Raw genomic sequence first — 27,590 nt, 5'->3', positions numbered from 1 at the left:
CAGCCTGAGGATGGGGTGGGGAAGCTGAGATGTTGGTAACTGGGAGCCACAGGCTAAACCATGTGGTTGTTGCAAGCAACCGGGAAGAGTGAGAGCCTGGCTGGAAGAGAATGGCTTCCCTGGTCTCAATTTTATTTCAGACCTGGGCCCCCTGCTAGCTGAGCTAGTCTGATTCTATATCCAGTGCCTTTGCCTCCTGACCCCTGACCTCTGCCAAATATGCCTCTTTTCCCACTGTTCAACTGCTTCCATCCCCCACAACCCACTCCCCACCCCAGGTCCTTCCCTCAAAGTAACTTCCCCATCCTTCTGCTCCCCAGGCTCTGTTCCAAACACCCTTTCTGGCTCCTCTAGGTGGCTTATGGAACCACAGAGAACAGCCCCGTGACCTTCATGAACTTCACCGAGGACACTGTGGAGCAGAAGGCAGAAAGTGTGGGCAGAGTCATGCCTCACACAGAGGTGGGCCCCAGACACCCCCCCCCCCCCACCACTCACCTGGGTGCGGCCCCTGGGACATTTATTGCTTTCAAATAAGAGATCCAAACAGCTCACTCCAGACACTGAGAGCCCCCAGCCACGAGGTCTTCCTGGGCCTGGCCTGGGGCTTTCTCTGTGGGCTGAGGCCTGAACTGGGAAGAGCTGGAACAGTGGCCAGCTGCCAGCTGAACTTCTCTGCAGCCTCCCTTCCTGTCTGAGGTGTGTTTTTGCCAAGCCCACTGTCTGTTTTGGGGCAGCCAGAACAGCCTCATAGAGGAGCCAGAGCACAGAGATTTTTCCTACACAGCTCTTTCTCTCCCATAGCCTTCTCCCCTCCACCTCCAACCTCATTTCAGCAGATTTGCTCTTTGTGCTTGGCATAAACAGTTTCCCAAATAGCTTCTCGCTCTGGGAGTCCCTTGCATCTTGAAGACTGACCCAGAGCACCTTTCACTCTCAAATTCCCAGCCTACAGTGCTGGTGCTTATGCCAGCATTCCTTGTTTCCCCTCCCGCCTTGGACCTTGCCCCTCTGGGATTACTGCCAGTGTGCTTCCCCTGGGGCCAACCTCTCTCCTCCCTAAAGTGAGTGTGCACTGACACCAGTCCCTCCCATGTGTCACTCACTGAGAGGCCCGCCTGTGAGGCAGACAGGCCGGGTGCGGTTCTCCCCATTTCACAGATGCAGACACGAGGCACAGGCGCTAAGCTTTCCTTGCCCAACAGTTATGGCTCATTTCTCAACCAGGCTTTCAGATTCTGCCTGTCTGCCGCCTCTCCTGTTCACGTGGCCCTGCTCTGCCACCCTCTTTGGCTTCTTTATTTACTGCTTAGTGGGAAGTAAGAGGAGACTCCCTTCCTTCTGCACAGTTTATAATTCTTTAGCTGGCCTGGCCCCCCTTCTGGCCTCCTTCTCTGAGCAGCTCCCACCCACTCTGTTTGCTCAGCACCTCCTGACTTGGGCCTCAGCTGTTCTTTCATGTCCAGCTCAGGTACCCAACTGGTGAAAGATCTACTCAGCCTGCGTCTCCATTCCTTGGGGATGGGCAGAGCCAGGGGGCTTCATTATAGGGGGAAAGAAGGCAAAGCTCTCCCCATTCCTGAGGCCCCTCATCCTGAAGTGAGAGGGTGGGAGGCCCCAGCCTGAAGCTGCCTGGTCCCAGGCCCAGATTGTGAACATGGAGACGGGGACGCTGACAGAGCTGCACACACCTGGAGAGCTGTGCATCCGAGGGTACTGCGTCATGCTGGGCTACTGGGGTGAGCCCCGGAAGACCGAGGAAGCAATTGGACAGGACAAGTGGTACCGGACGGGGTGAGAAGGCAGGGCAGGGTGGAGCGGTCGGCTGCCAAGGGGAAGCTGGGGGTCCTGAGGCTGAGTTGGGAACACTGAACTAGAACTGGGAGAACCAGTTGTCAAGATAGCCCCTTCACATCTCGGAGACTTAGTTTCAAAAATGTATAAAATGAGGATGATCATATTCTCCAAATAGGGCTCCTGGAAGGACCAAACACAGTACAGATGAGAACTCCTAGGGTAGTGCCTGCAAAATCTGAGCCTAGATTCAGGCAGTCATTTAATTCAACAAATTCTAATTATGCACCCGCCATGTGCTAGTACTGTTCTAAACACTGGTGGTCCAGGGGAAAGCAAAGGGGAGGATCCTGCTATTACTTCCCACATGTCTGATGGAGGGAGACAGATACAGTCAAGATCATTTCCTACATTCATAAACACAACTAATAAGACAGGATCACAGGAGAGAGAGTGGCTGTGGTGGAGAAGGGAGATTCTTTTCTCTTTGGTGATCAGAGGAGGCTTCTCTCAGGTGGAAATGTTTGGGCTGAAACCTGAATGGTAAGAAGCCAGCCCCAAAAGGTGTATGCATAGATATGTTTAGAGAGAGAGCGAGAGAGAGAGAAATATGCTATAGGTATGGGTTTACTTAGTTTGGTCTGCCTTCTATGTGAGATAGTTCCTCCCGTATGATCCAGGTAATGTCTTGTTTGTGACATATGTCCCAGAGTCTAGAGTCGCGTAAGACATACAGTAGGTGTTTCCTAAGTGTTTGGGAGAGAGTGAGTGAGCCAGCCGGACGAGGCAGATGTCAGAGGCCGCTCCTGGGCTTTCCTTGCAGAGACATCGCCACGATGGATGAGCAGGGCTTCTGCAAGATTGTGGGCCGGTCTAAGGATATGATCATCCGTGGCGGCGAGAATATCTACCCCGCCGAGCTCGAGGACTTCTTTCACACACACCCACAGGTTCAGGAAGTGCAGGTGAGGCACCCAGCCCAGGTGAGAGCCCAAGAGCAGGGGACACAGATGGGGATGTCTGATATCTGTCTCTGACTCTGGAAGGTGGTGGGAGTGAAGGATGACCGCATGGGGGAGGAAATCTGTGCCTGCATTCGGCTCAAGGAAGGGGAGAAGACCACGGCAGAGGAGATCAAGGCTTTCTGCAAAGGGAAGGTGGGAGCCTCAATTCACCCCAAGCATCACCGTGTTGCTCAGTTCTCTAATAACCTCTACCTGCCAACCTGTCAGCCCACTGCCCACCGTGACCCTGCCCAACCTCATGCTTTATCCCCCTCTGGCCTGCAGATCTCCCACTTCAAGATTCCCCGGTACATCGTTTTTGTCACAAACTACCCCCTCACCGTCTCAGGAAAGGTATGTAAGGAGACTAGGGAGGGGCAGGGAAGTTGGAGCCCAGGTGCAGAAGGTCAGGTGGCCCTGCCTGAGCCTCCCAGAGTGATGAGCCAGAGTCTGTTGAGAGGCTGGCAGCTGGGTCACAAGTTTGTCGGCTCATCCTGGTTTGCCCTGAACTTTCCTGGCTTTAGCCTGAGAAACTCTTCAGTCGCAGGCAAACCAGCAGGGCTTGGACACCCTAGCTAGCTTGCCTAATTCTCACTTCCTTCTCTTTCCTCTAGATCCAGAAATTCAAACTTCGGGAGCAGATGGAGCAACATCTAAACCTGTGAATAAAGGGAGAAGATCCTTCCTCCCTGCCCTTCTCCCACATTCCCCACGTCTGCTCTATGATCTGGCATAAAGAGCTTCTCTGTTTACTTTGGCTGGTCTCTTGCTGGTGTGCTCTCTTTGCAGCTGCTACAGGATGGAGAAGGGAAGAGACCCAAAGCACTTTAAAACTCCTATTCCTTGTCAACAATGGTGCTAAGCACTTTGGTGTGCATTATCTACTTCATTTAATCCTCGCTCATCCCTTTGAGATATCAACACAATTAGGGTGTTATCTAATCTAACACAATTAGATATCAGCACACATTTCTTTTTCACATTGTTGCCAGATTAGTGCAGCAAGAAGTATTTTTTAAATAGCTTTATTGAGTTATAATTCACCTACTACCCAATTCACCCATTTAAAGTGTTACATTCAATGGTTTTAGTATATTCACAGATATGTGCACTGATCTACAAAGTCAACATAAAAAATGTTCATCACCTCTTAAAAATAAACTCTATACCCTTTAACTATCATTCTACACCCCCCTACCCCCCCATCCCTCCCAACCAAACCAATTTTTATCTTTTTTCTTAGTCAGTGAAACCAGGGCTTCCTTAATGGGCAGTTAAAGCAGGATAAAGCAAGCTGTAGCTTGAGCCAAGAAATAAAAAACAGCTAAGCACGTCGATTTCTAGTTCAGAGACAGAAGGAAAAGTTCCTTCTGCTTGCAAGCCTTATCTCCCATTGTTTGCTCCCAGCAGCAGCAGCAGCCTCATCTTTACTTTTTAGAAAATGAACATAAATTTAGGGTGTTTAGAGTGCCAGTCACTGTATACATACAGACACATCCACATCCAGATACATCCAACATTTCCTGTTGAAATCTTCCCAAGAACACAGTCAAGCAGGCATTAGCCCCACTTCACAAAGGCTGAAACGGAAAACTCAGTAAGTTCAGTGTCTTGCCCAAATTTACACAGCTGGAATTAGAACCCAGCTGCCTGATTCCAAAGCCCATGGTCTTTCCACTTCCTGGGACAGTTCTTCGGGTGTCTGATTGTCCAGCCCTTCTTCTGAACCCTATCTGTCCCACATACATCATCTCTGACTCTCCTCACAGCAGATGCCTGGGGTTGGCCCAACCCTGGTGACAGCCTACACTCCTGACCAAGCAGGGATTTTCTGCCCCTGCAGCCTTCAGTCCAAGTGCCCTCTCCTCCCCCACTGATTCCACAGCCCTTGTAACAGACCAACCTCACAGCACGAAGCACACTGGCCTGGCGTCCAGGAGGTGCTGAATTAAATCGGTTGCCTGTTGTCGCTTGTTGGTTTACGTCTCCTCTGTCTCGTGTACCTGCACTTCGCCCTAATCTTATGCATCTGGATGTCCTCAGCGCCGAAACTCTGAGCCAGGCACATAAAACGTGAAGAAACCTACTGAACGAACTAACAGGTCCTGGATCGATCCAGGAACTCGCTCGCGATGTGGTGCCAAGTGCGGAGCTGCCCCACTACACCTCCAGCCGCCAGAGAAAGGACGGCAGGGCGGCTGCGGTGAGGGCGTCGGTGCCCAGCAGGTGGCGCTACGCCCCCGAGCCCTTAGCGCGGTGCTCCGTCAAAGGGCGCGGCCACGCAGCCCCAGTCCCTCCGCCGGGGGGGCCGCTCCGCTACCCCCACCCCCGCCCCGCCCGGCTCTGCGCGCACCGTAAGCCCTACCCCGGGCTTCTCGGGCTCGCGTCCTGACCCGCGCGACGGGCCGCTCAGCCAAGCGGGCGCCATGGCCCTCCCGCGGTCCCAGGCCCGCGGCTGGGTGAAGGCCGCCAAGATGGCTCAGAGGCGCCGCCGCGCGGAGGACGCGGGAGGACCCAACACCCAGAGCCCTGCGCCCGGGAGCCGGCGCGCCGCGCTTTACGTCCACGTGAGTGGGGAGGGGAGGCGGGGTGGCGGGAGCGCAGGGCCGCGGGCCCCCGTGGCGCTTGTCACGCCGCGGGCCCGCCTGCCGTCCTTCACCGGCCCGAGACGAGGTCTGGGACCTGTTCCCTGGCGGGGAAAGGTCTTGGCCCGGAGAACTGAAGTCTCTGGTGTGCACAATCTCGTTGACCTTGGCAAGTGATTTCCCTTCTGAACCTCAGTTTTCTCCTACTGAAGTGGACTTACTAATCCCCTTGGAGAGTTGTGTGGCTAAGAGGTTGACGGACCGCGGAATCAGGATGGGGGTGTGTGCGACTGAACCCTGGAAATGGCCGGGGCAGCCCAGGGTCACCTCTCATCCGGTTCACATGCCCCCTACCCCCAGTGGCCCTACTGCGAGAAGCGCTGTAGTTACTGCAACTTCAACAAGTACATCCCCCGTGGTGTGGACGAGGCTGCTCTGAGGCGCTGTCTGGTGACCGAGGCTCAGACGCTGCTGAGACTCAGCGGAGTGCGACGGTGGGTACTGGGGGCAGGGTCTTGGGAATTGTGTAGGGCAGCGGAACAGGTTGCAGGCATCCTGGAGGGCTCCGCCATGTCTTCATCTCCATTCTCTTTCCCTAGAGTGGAGTCTGTGTTCTTTGGTGGGGGTACCCCCAGTCTGGCCAGCCCCCATACTGTGGCAGCTGTCCTGGAGGCAGTGGCCCAGGCAACTCACCTGCCTGCAGACTCTGAAGTCACACTGGAGGCCAACCCCACTTCGGCCTCAGGCTCCAGGCTGGCAGCATTTGGGGCAGCAGGAGTCAACAGGCTGTCCATTGGCCTCCAGGTAACCCATCTCACCCACCTTATCCTGGGACATCCAGGATGTCTCTCATCCAGTCACATTCACTCATAGGGCAAATATTTGTGGAGCTCCTCCTTTGTGCCAGGGCCCTGTAGGCACTGAAAAGTGTGTGATGACACCTACTTGTCTGTTTGAATGCTAGACTACAAGCCCTAATAGGCAGGGATCATGCGTGCCTTTTTGTTCATCCCGGTATTACAAGCAGCCACTACAATTCCTGGCACATAGTAGATGCTTGAAAGATTTACTACCTGACTGGAGACACAGAAGGAGGCAGACAGGTGGTCAGATCACTGCAGCATGATAAAGTCTGCTTGTGAATGGGGTCTCTACAAAAGGCTTTCAGGAGTATGGCCTGAAGGGCATGTCAGTCTGACAAAATCATGGAAACCTTCCTGAAGAAGGTGATGTTTGAATAAGGAAGAGGAGTCCATCAGAGGAGGGTGTTGAGGGGGAAAGACCGGATTTGGAAGAGCTTGCCTGTTTGGGAGGACCTTTGAGCCATTCCTCGTGACTGGAGAGGCTGGGGACAAAGTTGCAAGCTGGGGCCCAGAAGTCTTCAGCACCAGACTAGGAAACTTGCAGTTTTGCCTAGTGGTGACAAGGGAGTCACTGAAGGGTTTTAAGTGGGGAGAGAAATGTGTTCCTCTCAGGTTGGCCCTTGGTATTTCTATAGCCAGTATCCCCACCCCGACTCCACACACACCCATTTCAAGTATGTGTACCACTTACCAAAGAGTTTGGGGTCAGGGCTTTTTCATTATGGGACATATTGAAAGGGACATACCATTTCTTCTGGCCTCCAAATACTTACATATCTTGAATCTAATTGTGAGAAAACATCAGGACACCTAAGAGACTTTGTACACGTATGGATAAGAACAGATAGCATGAGATCGATCTACCCTGTTAACTTTTTAATGTACAGTACAGTGTTGCTGACTATAAACACAGTGATGTACAGGAGATCTCTAGGACTAATTAAGAGATTTTGGAGGGGGTGGGGTTTGGCCACAATGTGTAGTTTGTGGAGTCTTAGTTTTCTGACCAGGGATTTTGAACCTGGGCCCCTGTCAGTGAAAACGCCAAGTCCTAACCGCTGGACTGCCAGGGAATTCCCTAAGAGGCAGTTTTTAAAACAACTGACCTGTACTGTTCAAAAATGTCAGTATCATAAATGACAAAGGCAGGATGAGGATCTCAACTAAAGGAGACTAAAGAGACAGTGACAGCTGCATGCATGTGTGACCCCTGATTGAATACTGAATTGGGGTGGGACGAGGAAATCACTACAACAGATGTTTAGGGACAATTGGCCAACTTTGAATAAGATTGTGTGTTAGATAAGGGGATTGTGTCCATGTTACATTTCCTGAACTCTGTAATTAGATTGTGGCTGTGTAAGGGAATGTCCTTATTCTTAAGAAATGTTTTTTACATTTAGATAACGATATTACGAGTGCCTACTAGCCTGTGAGCAGTGGCTACCATATTCTACTAAAATGTTCTGAATCTTCACTGACCAGTATAGTTGCCACTGACCTCATGCTAGGAAACACTTAGAATGTGAGTATTTAAATTTAATTAACTTCTAAAATGTAAACAACTACATGTGGTTAGTATCTATTATATTGGACACTGCAATTACAGAACATTTTTGCCATCCCACATGGTTCTTTTAGACAGCATGGTCTATAACTTACTCTCAAAAAATTCAACGTAATAATAATATGTGTGTGTATTTAGAGAGGGGGCTCCCGAGGTGGTGCTAGTGGTAGAGAACTCGCCTGCCGATGCAGCAGATGTAAGAGACACGAGTTTGATCCTTGGGTCAGGAAGACCCCCTGGAGGAGGGTATGGCAGCCCACTCCAGTATTCTTGCCTGGGGAATCCGATGGACAGAGGAACCTGACTGGCTACGGTCCATAGTGTTGGAAAGACTTGGACACAACTGAAGCAACTTGGCACATATTTAGAGAGAGACAAAGCAAAAGTGGCAAAAATGTTAACTGCAACTTCTCTATAAGTTTGAAAATTTCAAAATAAAAAGTAAAATCAAAAAAAGATTGTTGGCTTTGGAGTTGGACAATCCTAATTTCCAGGTCTGACTTCACCATTGTTTGACCTTGGGCCAGCTACTTAATGAACTCCAGTTTGTCATCTGTAAAATGGAGCTATTGTTGGAGGGTTCCAGGCATAAATTAGATATTGCCTAAGAATGCTTTGCACATGGTAGCCCTTTAGTGAATGGTACCCTTGCTACTGGCTTGACCATCCACCTTCCGGCTCCCTGCCATGTCCTGGGTTTTCCCATGGATCTGTGTCTTCAGTAAGTCCAGCCAGGTGTTTCTGTCTCCCTCTGAGCTGGTCTGCATGCTTTTACTCCACCCTCTCTCTCTCCAGTCTCTAGATGACGCTGAGCTCCAGCTGCTGGGGAGGACACACTCGGCCAGGGACGCTCTGCAGACCCTGGCGGAGGCCCAGCGCCTCTTCCCAGGGCGTGTTTCTGTGGACCTGATGCTAGGGCTGCCGGCACAGCAGGTGGGGCCGTGGCTCAGGCAGCTGCAGGAACTGCTGCGCTGCTGTGATGACCACGTGTCCCTCTACCAGCTGTCCCTGGAGCGGGGCACCACACTCTTCACCCAGGTGCAGCAGGGTGCCCTTCCTGCCCCGGACCCCGAACTGGCTGCTGAGATGTACCAGGAGGGACGGGCAGTCCTGCGGGAGGCTGGCTTTCGCCAGTATGAGGTCTCCAACTTTGCCCGGAATGTAAGTCCTAAAGCTGAAGGTGGGGCCTGGGCGGGCTAAGGCGTGACAGTGCAGTTGTGGCCCTTTGGGGAGAAGGGTGCTTCCAAGGCCTGAGATGGTGGGACATTGTAACCAGGTGCCTCTTACCTGAACAGGGATCGGCCCACCTACTTCCTTCTCCATTGACTGTTCCCTTCCTCCCGACAGGGGGCGCTTAGTACCCACAATTGGACTTACTGGCGGTGTGGTCAGTACCTTGGCGTTGGGCCTGGTGAGTGCCGTGAACCACAGATGGGATGACTCAGGAGAGCAGAGTCATGGCTGTGTGCTCTTGCGCCACTTAACCTCCCCGGCCCTCTGTTTCCTCATATGTAAAGTGTGGCAAAAAGTACTACCTACTTTGTAGAGCTCTTACGTATGTGTTTTGAGGCGCGTGGGATAGTACCTGGCACTGTGGTTCTTGATCTTTAGCATGCATCAGAATTACTTGGACCGCTTGTTAAAACCTAACTGAATCCCAACCAAATTCTGGAATTTCTGGAATTGGACAGGGCCTGAGGATTTACATTTCTAGCATATGAAATGCTGTTGGTCCAGAGGCCGCGCTTTGAGAACCACTGACTTAACATCTAGCAAACACACAGTGTTAGCTGCTGTTAACCTTTTTATGTTGTCAGGGGCCCATGGGCAATTTATACCCCAGGGGGCCGGGGGCCACACCCGAGAGGCTCGGATCCAGACCCTAGAGCCTGACAGCTGGATGAAGGAGGTGATGCTGTTTGGTCACGGCACCCGGAGGCGCATCCCTCTGAGTGAGCTGGAGCTGTGAGCGCTTGAGGGCATTTCACCCAGGCTTCCCCTGTACCCCGAGAACCACCCACCTACACATCTTTGTTTTCTGCCTTGCCCTTCCGCCACCCTGTCCCATGCTGTGTGATCCTCATAAATCCCCCATACACATATCCCAACTAGAGTCTGAAGAATGGGAGAAGTATAAGTCTCCTCTCCAAGACCCCCTATTGGTTTTTCTTTCAGGCTGGAGGAAGTTTTGGCCATGGGGCTGCGCACAGACGTGGGCATCACTCACCAGGTAAGAGGTCTGTCTTACCTGGTAAGAATCACTCTGTCTCACTCTCTCTTCTATACACACACACACACACCCTCCCATTCCTCTGGCACTGGCAGCTAGAGGTAGGGCCTTGGTCTAGCTGAGACCTGATGGGTGGGAGCACTGGGTGGGAAGGCGATGGTGAGAACCCTCGACCAGGGCTACAGAGACCTGGGCTCTAGTCCCCATCTACTGCACCCTTAGGCACACATCCTTTCACCTCTGAATATTAACTTTCTCAGCCATCCAAGGGAATTGGCTAGATTAAGAATTTTCAAATGTTTTTTAAGCAGAGCTAAAAGCCCAGATAGTAAATGCAATAAAGATCAGTGAAGCCCAGAACTGCTCTAGATGAAATCAGAGCCATAGAACCTGGACTTGTTGTTGAGTTGCTAAGTCACGTCTGACTCCAACCCCAAGGACTGTAGCGTGCCAGGCTCCTCTGTCCTCTGCTATCTCCTGGAGTTTGCTCAAATTCATGTTGTCTATTGAGTTGGTGATGCTATCTAACCATCTCATCTTCTGCCACCCCCTTCATCTTTTGCCTTCAACCTTTTCCATCATCGGGGTCTTTTCCAGTGAGAGCTCCAACTAGGGTTGGCCATACTCTGACCAGAACAGGGAGGGGAATGAGCAAAGGAAGACCTGGCCTGGCGGGGAGTCAGATTTGGTTTGGACGTGGAATAGGAGTGAAGGAGCCCACCTCCCTGCTGACCCATTGACCTGGTCCTGGTGTATGTGATAGTCAGTTTCTAAGATCTCTGTGCTGGACTGGAGCCACCCCTCACTATACCCCCAGGCGGGTGGCCTAGAATAGCCCCTGCCCGCTCCCCACCTTGTGGTTCCTGCACCTCTGCCCCTTCTTGTTTTCCCAGCATTGGCAGCAGTTTGAGCCCCAGCTGACCCTGTGGGACCTGTTTGGAGCCAGCAAGGAGGTGAAGGAGCTACAGGAGCAGGGCCTGTTGCTGCTGGATCACAGGTGTGTTGTGGAGACAGTGGTTAGGTACCCCAGGGAACCCTGACTACACATCTGCAGACCAGAGAGAAGTGAGAAAGATTGACAAGGAAGGGCCTCTGGTGCCAGGGCCTTGGCATTGGCAGAGGGTGAGGATTGAAACTAGTAAGAGGGGGCAGTCACAGCCAGGCCTCTTGTTGCAGGGGTCTTCGGTGTTCCTGGGAGGGGCTGGCTGTGCTGGACTCTCTGTTGCTGTCCCTTCTATCTCGGCTCCAAGAGGCCTGGCAGCAGAGAACCCCCTCTTCCGTGCCCAGAGGATAGCCCCCGGAGGAGAGCCACATGTTCTGCAGCCAGGACTCTGCAGGTAGGCTTTGGGGGCTGGGGTGACTGCAGACATCGCCACTGGCAGGTGCTGTCCTGGTTCTGACCACTGCCCAGCCCTGGCATCCCCAGGGGAATGGCTACAGTGAGGCGGATGGGAGGACTTTTCTGGCCTGGGGACTGTCATCAAGTGCACCCACCACTGCCAGAGAAGCATTACTCCAAAGAAGGGGCAGTGGTTTCTGTGGGTACCTCTCATCAGTAGACTCTAAACAAATCCTGGGTGACAGAAGATTCTGAGAAGTAGAGCTCTCAGGCTTCCTGCCCCAACAGGACAGGACAGGACATGGGTGTCCAGCACTGCAGCCTGCTGGACTCTGAGAACAATGGGAAAGATCAGAGCAAGACTTGCCTCAACTCTTTGGGCGGCCAGGGTATGCATGGATGTCAGGAGCCTCGGATCTTCCAGAGTGCTCCCCAGGCTTCTCCCTCCCCACTGCAGCCCTTCCCTTGAAAGAGTGAAGATGCAGGGAGCTGAGAGGGAAAGGGGAGGGGAGAATTCAGGAAAGATCAGAGCCTGGTAATTCTCCCCTGGCCTTTTACCTGCAGAAATGGTCACCTGATTTTATTTAAATAACCTAATAAGCCTGTCTGGAGCCTGTCTTAACTGTGGTCCTCTCCTTTGTCTGGGCTTCAGTGGAGTGTAGGATCCTGATTTGGGGGCTTGAGGATCAGTGTAGAGCTGAGATTCCTTCCTGAACCTCATCATGTGGCTGTGGTCTTAGCTTTTATCGATTATCCTTGCCTAAATCAGTAGTTAGGTTGGAAGTTGCAAAATGTAAATTTCTGACTATCATTCCATCTACATTCAATAACTGGCATGTGTCCATAAAAAAAAGCTTTCCTTTTCTTTTTTTAAGGGCAGATACTCTTAACCTAATAATTCGATGCAGTGTGGGGAGGCTAGTGGAGAGGAAGGTATTTCCTGTGAAGAGGCAAATAATTTATCATGTCAAAGGGTTCCCTGTTGCCAAAGGTAATTTAGTACCCTCGCAAATCAGGGCATGCAAAGCTCAGCCTCTAGCTGGGTGACTAGGGGTGGGGTTTCCCCACCCCTCAGAGGTGAGCACATGCATTTCCCGTGTGCCTAGTGGGTGCGAGTATCAGGTTTTTTTGACCTGTGGTAGCATGGTAAGTGTTACCACCTCTCCTTTATTCATGAAACATTCAGCAAGCACTAACTGTGTGCCAGCACTGAGCAGAGAGGAGTAAGACTAACCCAGCCCTCAAGGCACTAACCACCATGTTGACAGACATAAAGAGAGAAACTCCAGGGCTATCAGTGAATGTGTTCAGAGGAGCTGGGGAAGCCTGCGGTGCCTTTGGTTCTGAGGGACTGACAGCGGAAAAGGAGAAATGCCTTTTTCCTGCTACCTCCTCAGACCCCAGCATAGCTTGCACAGCGACCTGTGCGTTCTGCCCGGGAGCCTCTTCCAGAGCCTTCCCCTGATCGTGACATTCAAGACGCGAGCACGGGGCCAGTGCAGGTGTGCCATCAGATAACCTGGGCCCGCTCGGGTTTCTCCCCGCTGCCAGGGCTCGTGCCACCTGAGGTGCCTGGGCCCTCCCTGCGGGGGCACCTCACGAGGCCTGTGCAAAGGGGCTGAATGGGAGTCCAGTGGGGATGGCACAGATCACTTTCTGTGATTCAGCCCCCACCCCCCCATCTCCATGTGAATCAGAGTCTCCAGAAGGTGGAGGCCAGGAATCTCATTTTCAATCGTGGCTCTAGTAGTCAGGCCAGGCTGAGAAACCCCATCCTGTCCTGCCTTCCATTATGAGAGTTGGGGATCTGGAGAAACAAGGGAAATGAGGCTAGTTCCAGACATGGCCAAGTGGAGTGCGGTCCTTGCCTCTGCATCCAGGCCTTCTCAGGGTCATTCATCAGAGGGGTTCTCCTCCTGCATGTGGAGGCTTCTGCTGGATTGCCATTGCCTTCTCCAGGGGATATTCCCGACCCAGGGATCGAACCCGGGTCTCCCACATTGCAGGCAGACGCTTTACTGTCTGAGCCACCAGGGAAGCCTTGTTGAAAGGCATTTGGATACAAATAAGAAGGGTGAACAAACTACTCGGATGATGAGGTGATGAGAGGAGTTAGAGAAATGTGGTGTGTGTGTGTGTGAGTGTGGTTACAGCTTGCAGGACCAACCTTCCCCACCTGGAGTGCTGGCAGCTTTAGGCACCAGCACCCTCATTGACAACCAAGTAAGGTAAGCCGGACAGCTGTTTTGACTTGCATTTTATATATGGGGACATTTGAAGAGGCCATCTAAGTTGACCCAAGTCATATAAGCAGTAAGGTAGCAGACCTGGTGTAACACTTCTGGACATTTAGAACTTTCTGTCACATTGTCGTTTTATTCTGACCATGGGTCAGGTTAACTGACCTGTCTCTTAAACTAGCCAAAATCCTGAGCTCTCTCTGGCCCCTCTGCCGCAGGCTTAAAGCTGGCGTCTCTGCCTTGGTGCTTGGTCTCAGTTTCTGTGTTTTCCCTGCTGGAGAACCCACGTGTCCCATCTGTGAGAGACCATCCACTTCCTGGAAAGGAACTGCATCCTGCAAAGAAAGGACTTTTAAGTAATGGGATTGCTGTAAACTGAATGTTCATGTTCCTCCCGAATCCATACGTGGAAACTTCATCCCTGGAGGCATGGTCTTCAGGGACAACACTTTGGGATGTAATTAGGTCATGAGGATAGAGCCCTCATGAAAGGGATTAATGTGCTTATGAAAGAGAGCTCCCTGGCCTCTTCCACCATGCGATGACATGGAGGGAAGACAGATGGCTATGTACCAGGAATCGAGCCCTCACCAAATCTCCTGGCGCCTTGATCTTGGACTTCCCAGTCTTCAGAACTATGAGAAATAAACGTTTGTTCTTTACGCTACCCAGGCTATGGTATTTTTGTTTTAGCGGCCTGAATGTGCTAAGACAAGGATGAAATAACTTACATGGTAACTTGTTTTATTGTTCAAAATATTTACGAGTATATATTCCTGCTCTGTTGAACCTGGGAAGGGCCAGGAAACTTGCCCAACACAGATTGTAAGAGCCAGTGGGTGGTCCACCATCTCCTCCTGTTGCAGGAAGGGGGACCCCTTCCAGGGCCCGAAACTGGGCTCTTGTCTAACACTCAGAAATGAATTGTCTGAGGAGACACATGTGCTGACGAAGCAAGAGGTTTTATTGGGAAAGGGCACCCAGGCGGAGAGCAGCAGGGAACCCAGAGAACTGCTCTGCCACAGTGGCATGCAGTCTCGGGGTTTATGGTGATGGGATTAGTGTCCAGGTTGTCTTTAGCCAATCATTCTGACTCAGAGTCCTTCCTGAGTGCACGCCTTGTTCAGCCAAGATGGATGCCAGTGAGGAGGATTCTGGGAGGTGGTCGGACATGCGGTGTCCCTTTTTGACCTTTCCTGAACTCTCGAAGTTGGTGGTGGCTTATTAGTTCCGCGGTCCTTACCAGGACCTCCTGTCATAGAACAGTTCATTCTAACGGTTACTGTGATGCCTGGCCAGGGAGGGCTGTTTCGGCCAGTGTGCTTCCCCTAACACTTCCACCACAGAGACCTGCAGTGTTAAAATAGAGGCCCTTGCATTCCCCTGGGTCCTAGAGTGGAGAAGATGTTGGGCAGAGGAGTGGCCAACCACAGCAAATAGGAGCAGGAGGGGGTGGTAACACTCTCTGTTTAAACCAGGAGACTTGGGGCTGCTTATTACAGTTGGGCTGTACTGCTTGACCCCATTTGTAGTCCCACCATTCAGAGGTTAACTACTTTTAGATCTTGGTGTGTATCTTAGCAGAGATGCTTATATGCGAATGAACATCTTTAAATAAAGTCTTACGAAAAGGGGATAACATACACCTTGCTTTCGTTGCCTTCTTATTCTCCCTCAGATGTGGTGGGCATTTTGTCAAATTCATATCTACACCCCAATTTTTAGTGTAGCTTCTTAGTGCACCGCGGCATGGTCATCCCCAAAGTTAGCTTTCCAGTTTCTTTTCAGTGAAGCAGAAGGTTTACTTTTTTACTTTTATAAACTTTATAATGAATTCATTTATAATGAATGTCTTGTGTAAATATTTTTATACACTGGCTCAATCATTTCCTTACATTTAGGCTAAATCCCAAGGAGTGGGATTGCTGATTCCAAGGAGATTCGCATCCTTCATTTGGATACACAGTGCCAAACCGCATTCCAGGAGGCCTGGCAGTTCACGCCCTTGCCAGCTCACTGGTCATCAATGGCAAGCATGATCAGTTTTTCCAGAGGATTTCAGTCTGGAGAGCACTATTAATTCTGACGTTAGTATCAGCTAAGGTACTGTCTCCCTAACTCGGGCAACTGTTTTGTTCCACCTGATCACTTCCACCCTGGTAGAAGACCCAGCTGAAACTGTGCCTTTGTGTTCAGATTGCCTCTGAACTCCTCATCCAGACCCCACTTCTGGGAGAATCATCTTCTCCATCCTCTCTTCTTCTTCCTGCTTTCCTTTGTTTTCCCTGAGGGGATTTTTGAAGCCAGTTTTTCCATTTTTGTTTTGTTTTCTTGGCCCGTGGCATGTGGCTTCTTAGTTCCCTGACTAGGGATCGAACCTGCACCCCTGTATTGGAAGCGCAAGGTCTTAACCATTGGACTGCCAGGGAAGTCCCAAAGCCAATTTTAAAAATTATACAAAGAACAGTATAGAAACAGTCAGAATTTTAAGTGAAAAAAAAATGTCCACAGTCAGTGGTCCCAGCAAACTCAGCTGTGTCTGTGTTCTCTCCCAGTCCTCATGCAAATGCATCCAAGACTCTCGCCTAGTTGTGCTCCTGACACAGACCTAACTTTGCATTCTGCTCCTTTTCCCTCTCAGTCTGTCATAAGCATTTTCCCATATGGTTACATGGTCATCCTCTTACTGATTTTAATTGTTGCACAGTGTTCCCGTAAGCGAATAATTGTAGTATTACCCTAATATGTCATTTAAATGGTTCCCCATTTTTCTCTATTACAAATCATATTGTAGTACATGGTTTTATGGATATAGCTTCTTCCTGCACTTGAATTATTTCCTCAGATCAATTCCCAAGAGTGATTGGGTCAAAGGGTATGGATGCTTTAATGATTCTTGGTATGAGTTGTTATATTGTTTTCCAAGGGACTTTTCTTTTTTTTAGAAATTTTCCTGCTCAAAAAATAATAACGATTTTTTTCAACCATATAGAAGAAAGCAAAACTTCTACTATCTAGGAATTACCACTACAACATTTGGCCAACCATCCCACGAGACATCTCTTGATATACATATCTATGTAGAAATAAAAATAATTTTTCACAAAAGGGATCATACTCATGTGCCAGCTTTGCAACCTGTTTCTTTTACTCAACAATATGTCCTAGGTTTTTCTGGTTGGATCTGCCGTAATGTGATAGCATAATGTAGTACAGTAATAGCTGTAAGCCAGGCATGGTGCAAGAATTTTATCTGCATTAATTCATTTAAGCACCACAACAACCCAGTGAGATAAATGTTGTTGTTATCATGCCCACTTTACAGATGAGCAGACAGGCTCAAATTGACTGCCCCAGGTCACATCACTAGGAGGTGATAGGCAAGCTGAGTTCACTGAGGCTCCAAAACAGATACTTACATACATAATACATGAATATATTCTAAATGTAAAACGATAATAATAATAAATGTAAACATTACCATAGTATAGTCACCTTTCTACTTCTACAGAGGTTGATACATGTATCAGATAAGTTTAGGTTCAACTGCACATAGCAGAAAATAACCTAAGCTTAAGCTTGTCTTCTTCTTCCACAGAGAAGACGTCTGGACAAAACATTTCAGGGCTAGCCTAGTGGACCCAAGGCTGTTGTTCACGAAGAATCCAGGCTTCTAACTCTATACACTGTATCCTTGTTTCATAGCAACCATCCCTAAGGTCTCCACATGGTCTAATGTAGTCTCTGGAGCTCCAGCCATCATGTCTGCATTCCAGGTAGTAAGCATGTTGCTGCTTCCTCACCATTCCCCATAATAGAAGGGCTTGGTTAATTAAAAAAAAAGGGGGGGGTGGTAAAAATAGATATTAAGAGGCAATCAGAAAACAACTCTTTCCAAATCCTATTCTATTTACAATGTATGTACATATATACAAATATAGTTTAAAAAATAGTCTAATGTGTCATAATGGTACCTTGTTTCAATTTACATTTTAAAGTTTTCTGGCCAGATCAAATGTTCTCCATTCAGTATTTGTTTGTAAACAAATGTTTTGGCTATACTAGGTCTTAGCTGTGGCATGTGACCAGGGATCAGACTTGAGGCCCCTGCATCTGCAGTGCAGAGTCTTAGTCACTGGACCACCAGAGAAGCCCCTCCATTTAATATTTGTTTACTGACTAGTGTGTTCTGTGCACATTTAAGCTCATTGCTTATTTCTATTTAGCCAGTTGCTTATTTAGCCTTGATGATTTCCTGATCAGGTTGAAATATTTACATAGTTAATGTAAATAAATAGTTACATAAATAATTACAAGTATATTAACTCTTTGTCATATTTGCTGCAAGTATTACTTCCACCATGTTGTCCTTTTTATCTTGCGTAGATTTTGCTTTTTGGAAAGTGAGTTTTCTAGAAAATTCAAATATTTATATATCGAGTCTATCTTCTGCCCTGGGACTTTTTCTGTCAGTTCCAAGCTCCAGAGATATGGTCAACTTTCAAGTTGGCTTTTCTCCTCCCAGGAGACCCATCTAATGTTGAGGGTGTGTCTTCCTGGGACCAAATCTCCACTGTTCTGCTTCTTACCTGTAAGACTTCCCTCAACTGAGATCCGTTTTCTTGACTTTAATGAAGGGATTGGACCAGCCCCAGGCTGTCAAACCTGGCTCTGCATCAGAAATACCAGAGGCTCCACGCACATTCTTAGGCTTCCCTAAGATCTATAGAATCCAAATCTCTGTATCCAGGGATCTGTATTTTTAAACACTCTCCAGTGAACCTGATGCTCAGACATATTTCAGAAGCCCTGGACCAGCCAGTGTCAGAGGTTGCTCCCTGTGCTGGGCTCTCTGAGTAGTAAGTGAGAGGAGGCCACGGTCCTTGGCCACTGTGTCTGTTGAAACCAATTAACCCTGCCCCTTTTTATTGGGGCAGCCCCCGTTTCATATCCAGCCTGAGCAGCAGCCCCTTCTTCCTACTTCCTCGGGGGTGGGGGTAAGATTGGGTGGTAGTCCGGCTCCTGGGCTATGGCCTGAGAGGCTGCCACAGCAATGCCTCTGTGAGGGGACAGTGTCATTACTAGCTGGTGGCCTTAGTTAAGTCACTCAGTCTGTGAGCTTCCATTTCCTCACCTTGGCAAGCAGGGATCACACCTTAGTCAGGGTTTTAATAGGGTTGGAGATGATGGATGGATGGATGGAAAGAGCCTAGTGCAGTTCCTGGCACAAAATGCACATTTGCCAAATGTAGTTATTACTATTAGGGTTTTCATTGTGATTTACAGGGCCTTGGGCATGCTGCTGCTAAGTCACTTCAGTTGTGTCCGACTCTGTGTGACCCCATAGACGGCAGCCCACCAGGCTTCCCCGTCCCTGGGATTCTCCAGGCAAGAACACTGGAGTGGGTTGCCATTTCCTTCTCCAATGCATGAAAGTGAAAGTGAACCCGACTCTTAGTGACCCCATGGACTGCAGCCTACCAGGCTTCTCCATCCATGGGATTTTCCAGGCAAGAGTACTGGAGTGGGGTGCCATTGCCTTCTCCTTGGGCATGCTAGCCCTAGGGAAAGAGGTTCCAAGCAAGAATTCTTGATTCCTGACAAGACAGAAGGAATGCCTGTCATTTCTTTGTGATGCTGAAACTTGTCAGTAGGTAGCCCTGGGTTTCTGGAAAATCCCCTCTGGCCCAGTGTAGAACTTGCTACCGTTCAGGTGGATGTAGGTCACAGGGCAAACTGACCGCCTCCATGCAGTGTCACTCGAGCAGAAGGAAGGCCCCTCATTAGGTGACTCCTCAGACCAGTGCTCCTTGCCCTCCCCCAGCAGGTCAGTCAGGAATGGCCCCACTCCTCAGGTGGCTACCTATGCAGGTGGCGCTGTCCTTACTTGCCTCCCAGGCTCTGACACCTGGGAGACACTTCCACCAGAGCATATCTTTCCTTTGCCCCCGCCTCTGGATTAGGTCGTTCCTGGTGCCCACTGCTCACTCCTCTGAGACCTTGGGTCTCCTTACCTCCATTCCTGCTGTCCCTGACTCAGCATGGGACTTCCCCCCGCCGTTGAACCTGACCAGCTTACATAGGCCTCACTTTCTTGGCTGAACTTTCTTACTTTGATTAGGACCAAAGTGAGGGGCAAGATCCTCCGTCTGAGGCCTTGGCAGTCCCGATGGAGGGCAAGGTGGGCAGGGCCTGGGCTCACAGAGGCTGCTTCACAGTACTGGGGAAGCTGCCGTAGACATGCCCTGCCTGAGGACCCCTCCCCTCGCACTTACCCTTCAGATTAATTCATGAACAATAAAAGATGGAACCATGAAAACTGTCAGCCTGGCTAGCCTAATCTTGAGCAAGTCTTGATGGTCCAAGAATAATTAAGGATCCTCTTCCTCAAACTGAGATTGAGCAGGGGAGCAGTGAGGTCTTCCCGCCTGGGGACCCAGAGCATGAACGTGTGTGTTCAGCTCTGCCACCTGTTAGCTGCTTGATCTCAGGCAGTGCTTCCCTCTTCTGTACCCTAATTTCTTCATCTGTAAAATGGGGGTGCTAAAGATAATCTCTACCTCACTTGTTTTTTGTAAATTTTCAAGAAGTTAGGAACACATAGCTGAAACAAACCAAAGAAAAGATATAAACTGGATTTCATCAAAATTTAAAAATTTTGTGTCTCAGAGGACACGATCAAGAAAATAAAAAGGGACTCCCCTGGTGGTCCAGTGGCTAAGGCTCTGACCTCCCAAAGCAAGGAGCCTGGGTTTGATCCCTGGTCACGGAACTAGATCCCACAAGCTACAGCTAAGCGTTCACATGCCACAGCTGAAGATCCCGTGTGCCACAACTAAGACCAAAGATCCCGCATGCCACAACTAAGACTTAATAAATAAGCATAAATTTTTAAAAGAAAGTGAAAAGAAAACCTACAGAATGGGAGAAAATATCTGCAAACCATATATCTGAAAAGGGTCTAATATCCGGAATATATCAAGAAGTCCTACAACTCAACAACCAAAAGACAACCCGAAAAAGTGGACAGAGGGGACTTCCCTGGTTGTCCAGTGGTTATGAGTCCATCTTCCAATGCAGGGAACACAGAGCTGATCCCTGGTCAGGGAGCTAAGATTCCCCCGTGTCAGGGGCAACTGACCCCCCTGAGCAACTAGAGAAAGCTTACATGCTGCAATAAACAAACAGCATAGCCTACCCACCCCCCCCCCAAAATGGGCAAAAGATGTAAATAGACATTTCTCCAAAGGAGATATACAAATGGACAATAAGCACATTAAAAGCTGCCCAGTGTTATCAGCAATTAAGGATATACAAATCAAAACCATAATGAGATACCACTTCACATTCACTAAAGCAGTTAAAATTTTAGAAAAGGAAAATGTTGGCAAGTACATGGGAAAACTAGAACCCTCACACACTGCTGGTGGGAATGCAAAATCATGCAGCTGCTGTGAAAAACCGTCTGGCAGTTACTCAAAAAGTTAAATAGAGAGTTACTGTGTGACCCAACAATTCCACTTCTAGGTATATATCCCAGAGAGTTGAGAACATATGTCCACACAAAAACATGTACACAAATAAAGGTTCATAGCAATGTTATTCACAATAGCCACAAGGAAATAATTCAGACGCTCATCAGCTGATAAATGGATCAATAAAGCTTGGTATGTAACTACAGTGAAATGTTATGTACCCATGAAAAGAGATAAAATACTTACACGTGCTATGTGGATTTAACCCTGAAAATATGCTGTGTGAAAGAAGCCAGACACAAAAGGCCACATATTGTATGATTTCCTGTATGTAAAATGTACAGAATAGGCAAATCCAGAGACAGAAAACAGATGAGTGTTTCCTGGGGGCTGAAGGCAGGGGAGTGGAGAGTGACTGCTGATGGATACAGGTTTCTTTTTGGTTTGATGGAAACGTTCTAGAACTAGATCGTGATGATGGTGGCACACTCTTGTGAATATAGTAAAAACCACTGAATTGTACACTTTAAATGATGAATTTTATGTAAAATTTTATGTGAATTATAGCTCAATCTTATAAAACAAGTCAGTATGCATAAAGTATTATACATAGAAAGCTTAGAAGACTTCGATAACATGGGAGGGCTGAGCTAACTTGGTAGCCACAGATGCTTTCATTGAATGAGAAGGAACATTGAAAAAAAGTCAGAGAATCAGATTTAAACAGTGTGTAGATGACTTTGTCTATATTAACTTACTATTGCTGTTATTCAATCACTAAATCATGTCTGACTCTTTGCAGCCCCATGAACAGCAGCCCAGCTTCCTTATCTCCTAGAGCTTTCTTAAACTCATGTCCCCTGAGTTGGTGATGCCATCCAGCCATCTTATTCTCTGATGCCCCCTTTTCCTCCTGCCCTCAATCTTTCCCAGCATCAGAGTCTTTTCCAGTGAGTCAGCTCTTTGCATCAGGTAGCCAAAGTATTGGAACTTTAGTTTCAGCATCAGTCCTTCTAATGAATATTCAGGGTTGATTTCCTTTAGGATGGACTGGTTGGATCTCCTTGCTGTCCAAGGGACTCTCAAGAGTCTTCTTCAACACCATAGTTTGAAAGTATTGCTTCTTCTGCACTCAGCCTTCTTTATGGTCCAAACTCTCACATCCATACATGACTACTGGAAAAACCATAGCTTTGACTAAGACGGACCTTTGTCAGCAAAGTGATATCTCTGCTTTTTAATACGCTGTCTAGGGTTTGTCATAGCTTTTCTTCCAAGGAGCAAGTGTCTTTTAATTTCATGACTGAAGTCACCATCTATAGTGATTTTGGACCCCAAGAAAATAAAATCTTCTACTGTTTCCGTTATTTCCCCATCTATTTGCCATGAAGTGATGGGACCAGATGCCATCATCTTAGTTTTTTGAATGTTGAGTTTTAAGCCAGCTTTTTCACTCTCCTCTTTCACCCTTATCAAGAGCCTCTTTAGTTCCTCTTCACTTTCTGCCATTAGGGTGATATCATCTGCATAACTGAGGTTGTTGATATTTGTCTCAGCAATCTTGATTTCAGCTTGTGCTTCAAACAGTCCAACATTTTGTATGACGTACTCTGCATACAAGTTAAATAACCAGGGTGACAATATATGGCCTTGACATACTCCTTTCCCAATTTGGAACCAGTCTGTTGTCCCATGTCCAGTTCCGTTGCTTCTTGATCGGCATATAGGTCTTTGAGGAGGCAGGTAAGGTGGTCTCACATTCCCATCTCTTGAAAATTTTTCCAGAGTTTGTTGTGATCCACACAGTCAAAAGCATTAACATAGTCAATGAAGCAGAAGTAGATGTTTTTCTGAAATTCCCTTGCTTTCTCTATGATCCAACAGATGTTAGCAAGTTGATCTCTGGCTCATCTGCCTTTTCTAATTCCAGCTTGTGTACATCTGGAAGTTCTCAGTTCACATACGGTTGAAGTTTAGCTTGAAGGCTTTTGAGCATTACCTTGCTAGCATGTGAAATGCATCACAGTTGTACACTAGTTTGAGCATTCTTTGGCATTGCCCTTCTTTGGGATTGGAATGAAAACTGACCTTTTCCAGTCCTATGGCTACTGCTGAGTTTTCCAAATTTGCTGACATATTGAGTGCAGCACTTTAACAGCATCATCTTTTAGGATCTGAAACAGCTCAACTGGAATTCCATCACCTCCACTAGCTTTGTTCATAGTTCGGCAAATGATGCGTCCTTGACTTCACACTCCAGGATGTCTGGCTCTAGATGAATGACCACACTATCATGGTTATCCAGTTCATTAAGACCTTTTTTGCACAGTTTTTCTGTGTATTCTTGCCACCTCTTCTTAATCTCTTCTGCTTCTGTTAGGTCCTTGCCATTTCTGTCCTTTTTGTGCCCATTTTTGCATGAAATATTCCCTTCATATCTCCAATTTTCTGAAGAGAGCTCTAGTCTGTCCCATTGTGTTGTTTTCCTCTGTTAATGCAAATTGATTATCTGATAGCTCTGGAGGTCAGAAGTCTGAAATGGCTAAAATTAGATGTGAGCAGAGCTGTGTTCCTCTGAAGGCTCTAGGACAGAATCTGTTCTCTGCCTTTTCCAGCTCCAAAGGATGGTGGCCTTCCTTGGCTTCTGGCCACATCACTCTGACCTCTCCTTTCATCTTCACGTCTCCTTCTCTGACTCTGACCCTCCTGCCTGCCTCTTACAAGGACACTTGTGATTCCATGGGGCCTATCTGGATAATTCATGAAAGTCCCCCTGTCTCAAAATCCTTACTCACATCTGCAGAGTCCTTTTTGTCTCATAAGATAACAAATTCACAGCTTCCAACAAAGATATGTGGACATCTCTGGGAAGCCATTATGTTGCTTACCACACTAAGAGAGAAATTATCTAGTGGATTTGAGTGTTCTGGTCCTTAACTTGAATCCCTTTCATCTGTACCCTTTTCAGGGTACTTACCCACTTGTTTTTTCTCTTGCATTGATCCTGGGAAGTTGATGAAGGCATTATTGAGCCCCTTCTGTTAAAGACAGTAGATGAGACTCAGGGGAGGCACAGTGCCTCGGTCGCACAGTTAGAAAGGAACTCGGGACTGTTAATTCAGCATTCTCCCACATCATCTGCCGCCACCCCAGCTCTAGGCCATGTGCCCCTGGAATGGTGTCCTCAGTGATGGAATGGGGGCAATTCCACAACTACTCCCACAGTCTAGAGAAAGAAGGCCGCAATGGGAGTCAGTTCCCTGGGCCTCAGCAAGCAGCCTTCTCCTGATTGGACAAGGAGAAAGGAGGGGAGCTCAGACAGAGAGCCTTCCTTTTGGGAGACAGCCTTGGTCCAGAGCCCAGAACTTGATACCCACCCATCTTGGACACGCCCTCAACAGCAGTCCAGGCAGATGGTCCCAGGGTTTTCGCCCTGGGGTCTCCGTACCAGGAGGGCGCTCTGGTTCTCAGGCACATTGTGCTGCTAACCCCCCAGGGATGCGTCATTGTGGTTTACAGCTTTGCCTTTGAGAAACCAGAGAAACCAGGTTCTCTTCCAGCCCCACAGGTATTGGAAGGCAGCTACCATGAACCCACTGAAGTTTCCCCAGGCTTCCCCTACCCCTATCCTCTGTTGACATACCAGACACCACTCCAGGAACTGGGATACATCCCTGAACCTGCGAGGTGAAGCTGCTGCTCCCTTGGACCTCATACTTTAGTGGGAGCAGACAGAGACCATACAGAAGGTGGGATAAGGATTCTAGGAGCAAAATGGGGTGAGCCATTAGAGGATGAGACTGTGAGATCCACACTGTGAGACTGGCACTGTCCCACCCTAAAGGGGAGAGGGACAGCCTAGGATGGAGCAATGTTGAGATGTAAACCCACGTTTTACTCTAAATTCCTGTTCTATGTGGCCTGCAAAACATTCACCCTGTGTCCTTCCCCAGAAGAGGGGAAGAGCAGTTTGAGCCTGAGGTGGTGCCCAGAGTCTGAGCATCATTCCTGAGGTTGAAGTCAGTTCATTCTGGAAAGTGTCCAGCTATGGCCCAACTTCAGGGCCAAAGAGTATTTAATATTCCTGCTGCGTGTTATCTGAGCAAGTTTCTACTAAGTAGGGGAGTGGTGTGATATGTCATTTAAGGAGTCAGCCAGATTTCAAGGAGAATAAGGCTGATGTGAGAGTGAGCCAGGTGTGTGAGGACATGGCCAGATGTAAGGAGGAGGGCAATGCAGATGATGGGTTTCCTGTGTGGCTCAGTGGTGAAGAATCTGCCTGCCAATCAGGAGATGCGGGTTCGATCCCTGGGTTGGGAAGATCTCTCTCCAATCTTCTAGCCTGGGAAATCCCATGGACACAGGAGTCTGGCGGGCTATAGCCCATGGGGTCGCAAAAAGTCAGACACAACTTAGCAACTAAATAACAACAACAATGATAAGGGAAAGGGCCAGGCGTATATGCGGAAGTAAGACAAGTATTAGGATGGACTAGGAGGAAGGAGCCAGACCTGAAGGGATTGAGCTTGATGCGAGGGGCTTCAGACAGACCCCTGCAGCCTCAGGCTTTGGGGGATGGTCCCTAGAAAGGGATGCTGCAACCTGTGGAGAAAACAGACTATTATTTAGGAAGGCTGTTTAGCCTCTGCAAAGAGTAGCTGAGGACAGGTCTGGCACCTGGCTTCAAGGAAATAAACAGCTGTGAGGTGACAATTGATGCCATATTCTCTGTCGACCCAGCCACCTCATCCTCCCCAGGCTTGAGGAGGTTGCTCAGAGTTGCCGTGCTAGGAGAAGACTGCAGTGGCTAAAATGACACTGTTCCCTGAAGAGCGCTTTATCCCCTCGGGATTGGGTCCTGCTGTGTCTTCCCGTGGAATGCCTGCCCCCTGACCTGCCTGCCTCAAACACTACTCCCCTAAGAAGGCTCTCCTAGCTTTTATATCCTGCCTTTCCCAAGTTGTGATTAATCCTTAGCCCATGAGTACATACATTAGAGTTGGAAACCCACTTTCAGAGGACCCAACTCTGTTTCTAAAGCACCCTGAACGCAGTCCACCCCACACCAGGGCCGTGTGAATGAACTTTAGAGAATCTCTAGAACTGAGTGCAAAAATCATGTGCAAAACCAAGTGTGCAGATGAATGAATAAACAACATGTGGTATATCTATACAATGAAATATTATCCAACCACAAAATGGAATGAATTGCCACAACTTTGATGGAACTTTAAAAACATTATGCCTAGGAAAAATCGGCAGACAGGAAAGGCCAAATATTTTACCATTCCATTAATAGGAAATACCTAGAATAGGCAAATAAAAAAGACAAAGTAAATTAGTGGTTGCCAGTGGGTAGGGAATGGGGAGGAATGGGAAGTGACTGGATAGAGTTTCTTTGGGGACAAGGGAAAAGTTCTGGAACTAGAAAATGGTGATGATTGCACGACATTGTGAATCTACTAAGTGCCACTGAACTGTGTTCATTAACATGGTGACTTTTAATACATGTGTTTTACCACAATTTTAAAAATAAAATGTACATTTCTTGGAGAGAAGGTTCCCAACTTTGATCAGAGTTTTTAAAGTTTAAGCAGCTCACATCTGCCTGATGACTTTATGATGAGGATGGTGATATGCAGGCACAGAGCGGGGAGGCACCTGCCCAGTGTCACTCATGGGCTGGGGGCAGAGCCTTGCCAGGCTGTGTACCTGTCTGACCATGTCCCTTCTTCTCCTCTCCTTCAATCTACACTTTACTCTCCCTGAACAGCTCCCAGGCCTCTGTTCCACTCCCAGCCAGGCTACCACAAGCTGTGTAACTTCCCAAAGTCCCAGGACCTTCCAGAAGCTGAGCACATGGATCAGTTTCACAAGTACTTGTGTTGTGGACCCTGAGCTCCTAAGAACAAGAGTTGTGTACTTTCCTTCATATCCCAGAGTTCCAGTGGTACCCGTGGATGTGAGCTCCTCCTATCTCCCTCCAAGAAAGAGCTTGCTGTTCTCCTGCAAGGAAGGCAGTTAGCCGACAACCTCTGAATGAACATTCGTTTCGCAGATGTCCACACTGGGTTGGCCAAGACTTTGTCAGCTCTGCAACACAGCCTGAGGCTCTCCCAGCCTGGTCCTGCTTCCTCCCCTACCCTCTTCACAATAAACCTCTTGCACTCCTATCTCCATCTGTGTCTGTTTCCTGGAAGACCCAGATGACACAGTCCCCAGCTGGGAGTATCATAAACATTTAGTAAATGTTCATAAAGTAAACTGAACTGGGGACTCCCTGGAGGTTGGAAGAAGGTTGGTGCCTAGGCCTCAGAGAACCGGACAGGAGGAGCTGCCCATGGAGGACGTGTCAATCATAAGCAGAGGAAAGGTCTAGAGGGGCATGGAGAAGAAGTCATGCCCCTGGAAGAGTCCCAGTAATGAAGAACACATAGGGAGCCCAGGGATTGATCCATTGACCTGGCATTCTTCCTAGCTCTTCCTCTGCTGG

The 27,590-nt window shown here is 48.7% G+C and overlaps 2 protein-coding genes across 13 annotated transcripts in view; both read left to right on the top strand.

Moving 5' to 3' along the window:
* Window positions 1-3,555, top strand: part of ACSF2 (acyl-CoA synthetase family member 2) — a 32,412-nt gene extending 28,857 nt beyond the window's left edge. Inside the window, exons 11-16 of the mRNA XM_069543131.1 lie at window positions 355-462; window positions 1,643-1,794; window positions 2,618-2,759; window positions 2,841-2,951; window positions 3,084-3,152; window positions 3,413-3,555. Of these exons, the coding sequence (XP_069399232.1) occupies window positions 355-462; window positions 1,643-1,794; window positions 2,618-2,759; window positions 2,841-2,951; window positions 3,084-3,152; window positions 3,413-3,463 (633 nt within the window). The 3' untranslated portion in view covers window positions 3,464-3,555. The remainder of the gene's footprint in view (window positions 1-354; window positions 463-1,642; window positions 1,795-2,617; window positions 2,760-2,840; window positions 2,952-3,083; window positions 3,153-3,412) is intronic.
* Window positions 3,556-5,006: 1,451 nt separating this feature from the next.
* RSAD1 (radical S-adenosyl methionine domain containing 1) lies at window positions 5,007-27,270 on the top strand. Of its 12 annotated transcripts, none has more exons than XR_011247073.1 (12): window positions 5,037-5,365; window positions 5,744-5,877; window positions 5,983-6,187; window positions 8,609-8,974; window positions 9,161-9,224; window positions 9,631-9,765; window positions 9,989-10,043; window positions 10,937-11,040; window positions 11,220-11,380; window positions 15,524-15,709; window positions 17,221-17,398; window positions 26,871-27,270. XR_011247073.1 is itself a non-coding variant. In XM_069543132.1 (10 exons), exons 1-9 carry the CDS (start codon window positions 5,225-5,227, stop codon window positions 11,335-11,337), a joined length of 1,335 nt encoding a protein of 444 aa, XP_069399233.1. In that variant the 5' UTR covers window positions 5,007-5,224; the 3' UTR covers window positions 11,338-11,380; window positions 13,841-14,289. The 12 variants fall into 12 exon arrangements, 2 of the variants coding, with proteins under 2 accessions (XP_069399233.1, XP_069399234.1); XR_011247074.1 differs by having other exon boundaries at window positions 15,524-15,725; XR_011247069.1 differs by having other exon boundaries at window positions 9,631-9,778.
* Window positions 27,271-27,590: the final 320 nt, after the last annotated feature.

The sequence above is a fragment of the Ovis canadensis genome, chromosome 11 (genome assembly GCF_042477335.2).
Source record: "Ovis canadensis isolate MfBH-ARS-UI-01 breed Bighorn chromosome 11, ARS-UI_OviCan_v2, whole genome shotgun sequence".
Taxonomy (NCBI): Eukaryota; Metazoa; Chordata; class Mammalia; order Artiodactyla; family Bovidae; genus Ovis; species Ovis canadensis.
This window is presented reverse-complemented; position numbering and strand designations above follow the sequence as displayed.

What these genes read in the sequence shown, in the direction of transcription:
- RSAD1 (XM_069543133.1), top strand. Translation starts at nt 5,225, where the DNA reads ATGGCCCTCCCGCGGTCCCAGGCCCGCGGCTGGGTGAAGGCCGCCAAG. An exon ending in AGACTCAGCGGAGTGCGACG is followed by an intron (nt 5,878 to 5,982) that starts GTGGGTACTGGG and finishes CTCTTTCCCTAG; the next exon opens with AGTGGAGTCTGTGTTCTTTG. An exon ending in CCTCTGAGTGAGCTGGAGCT is followed by an intron (nt 9,779 to 9,988) that starts GTGAGCGCTTGA and finishes TTTTTCTTTCAG; the next exon opens with GCTGGAGGAAGTTTTGGCCA.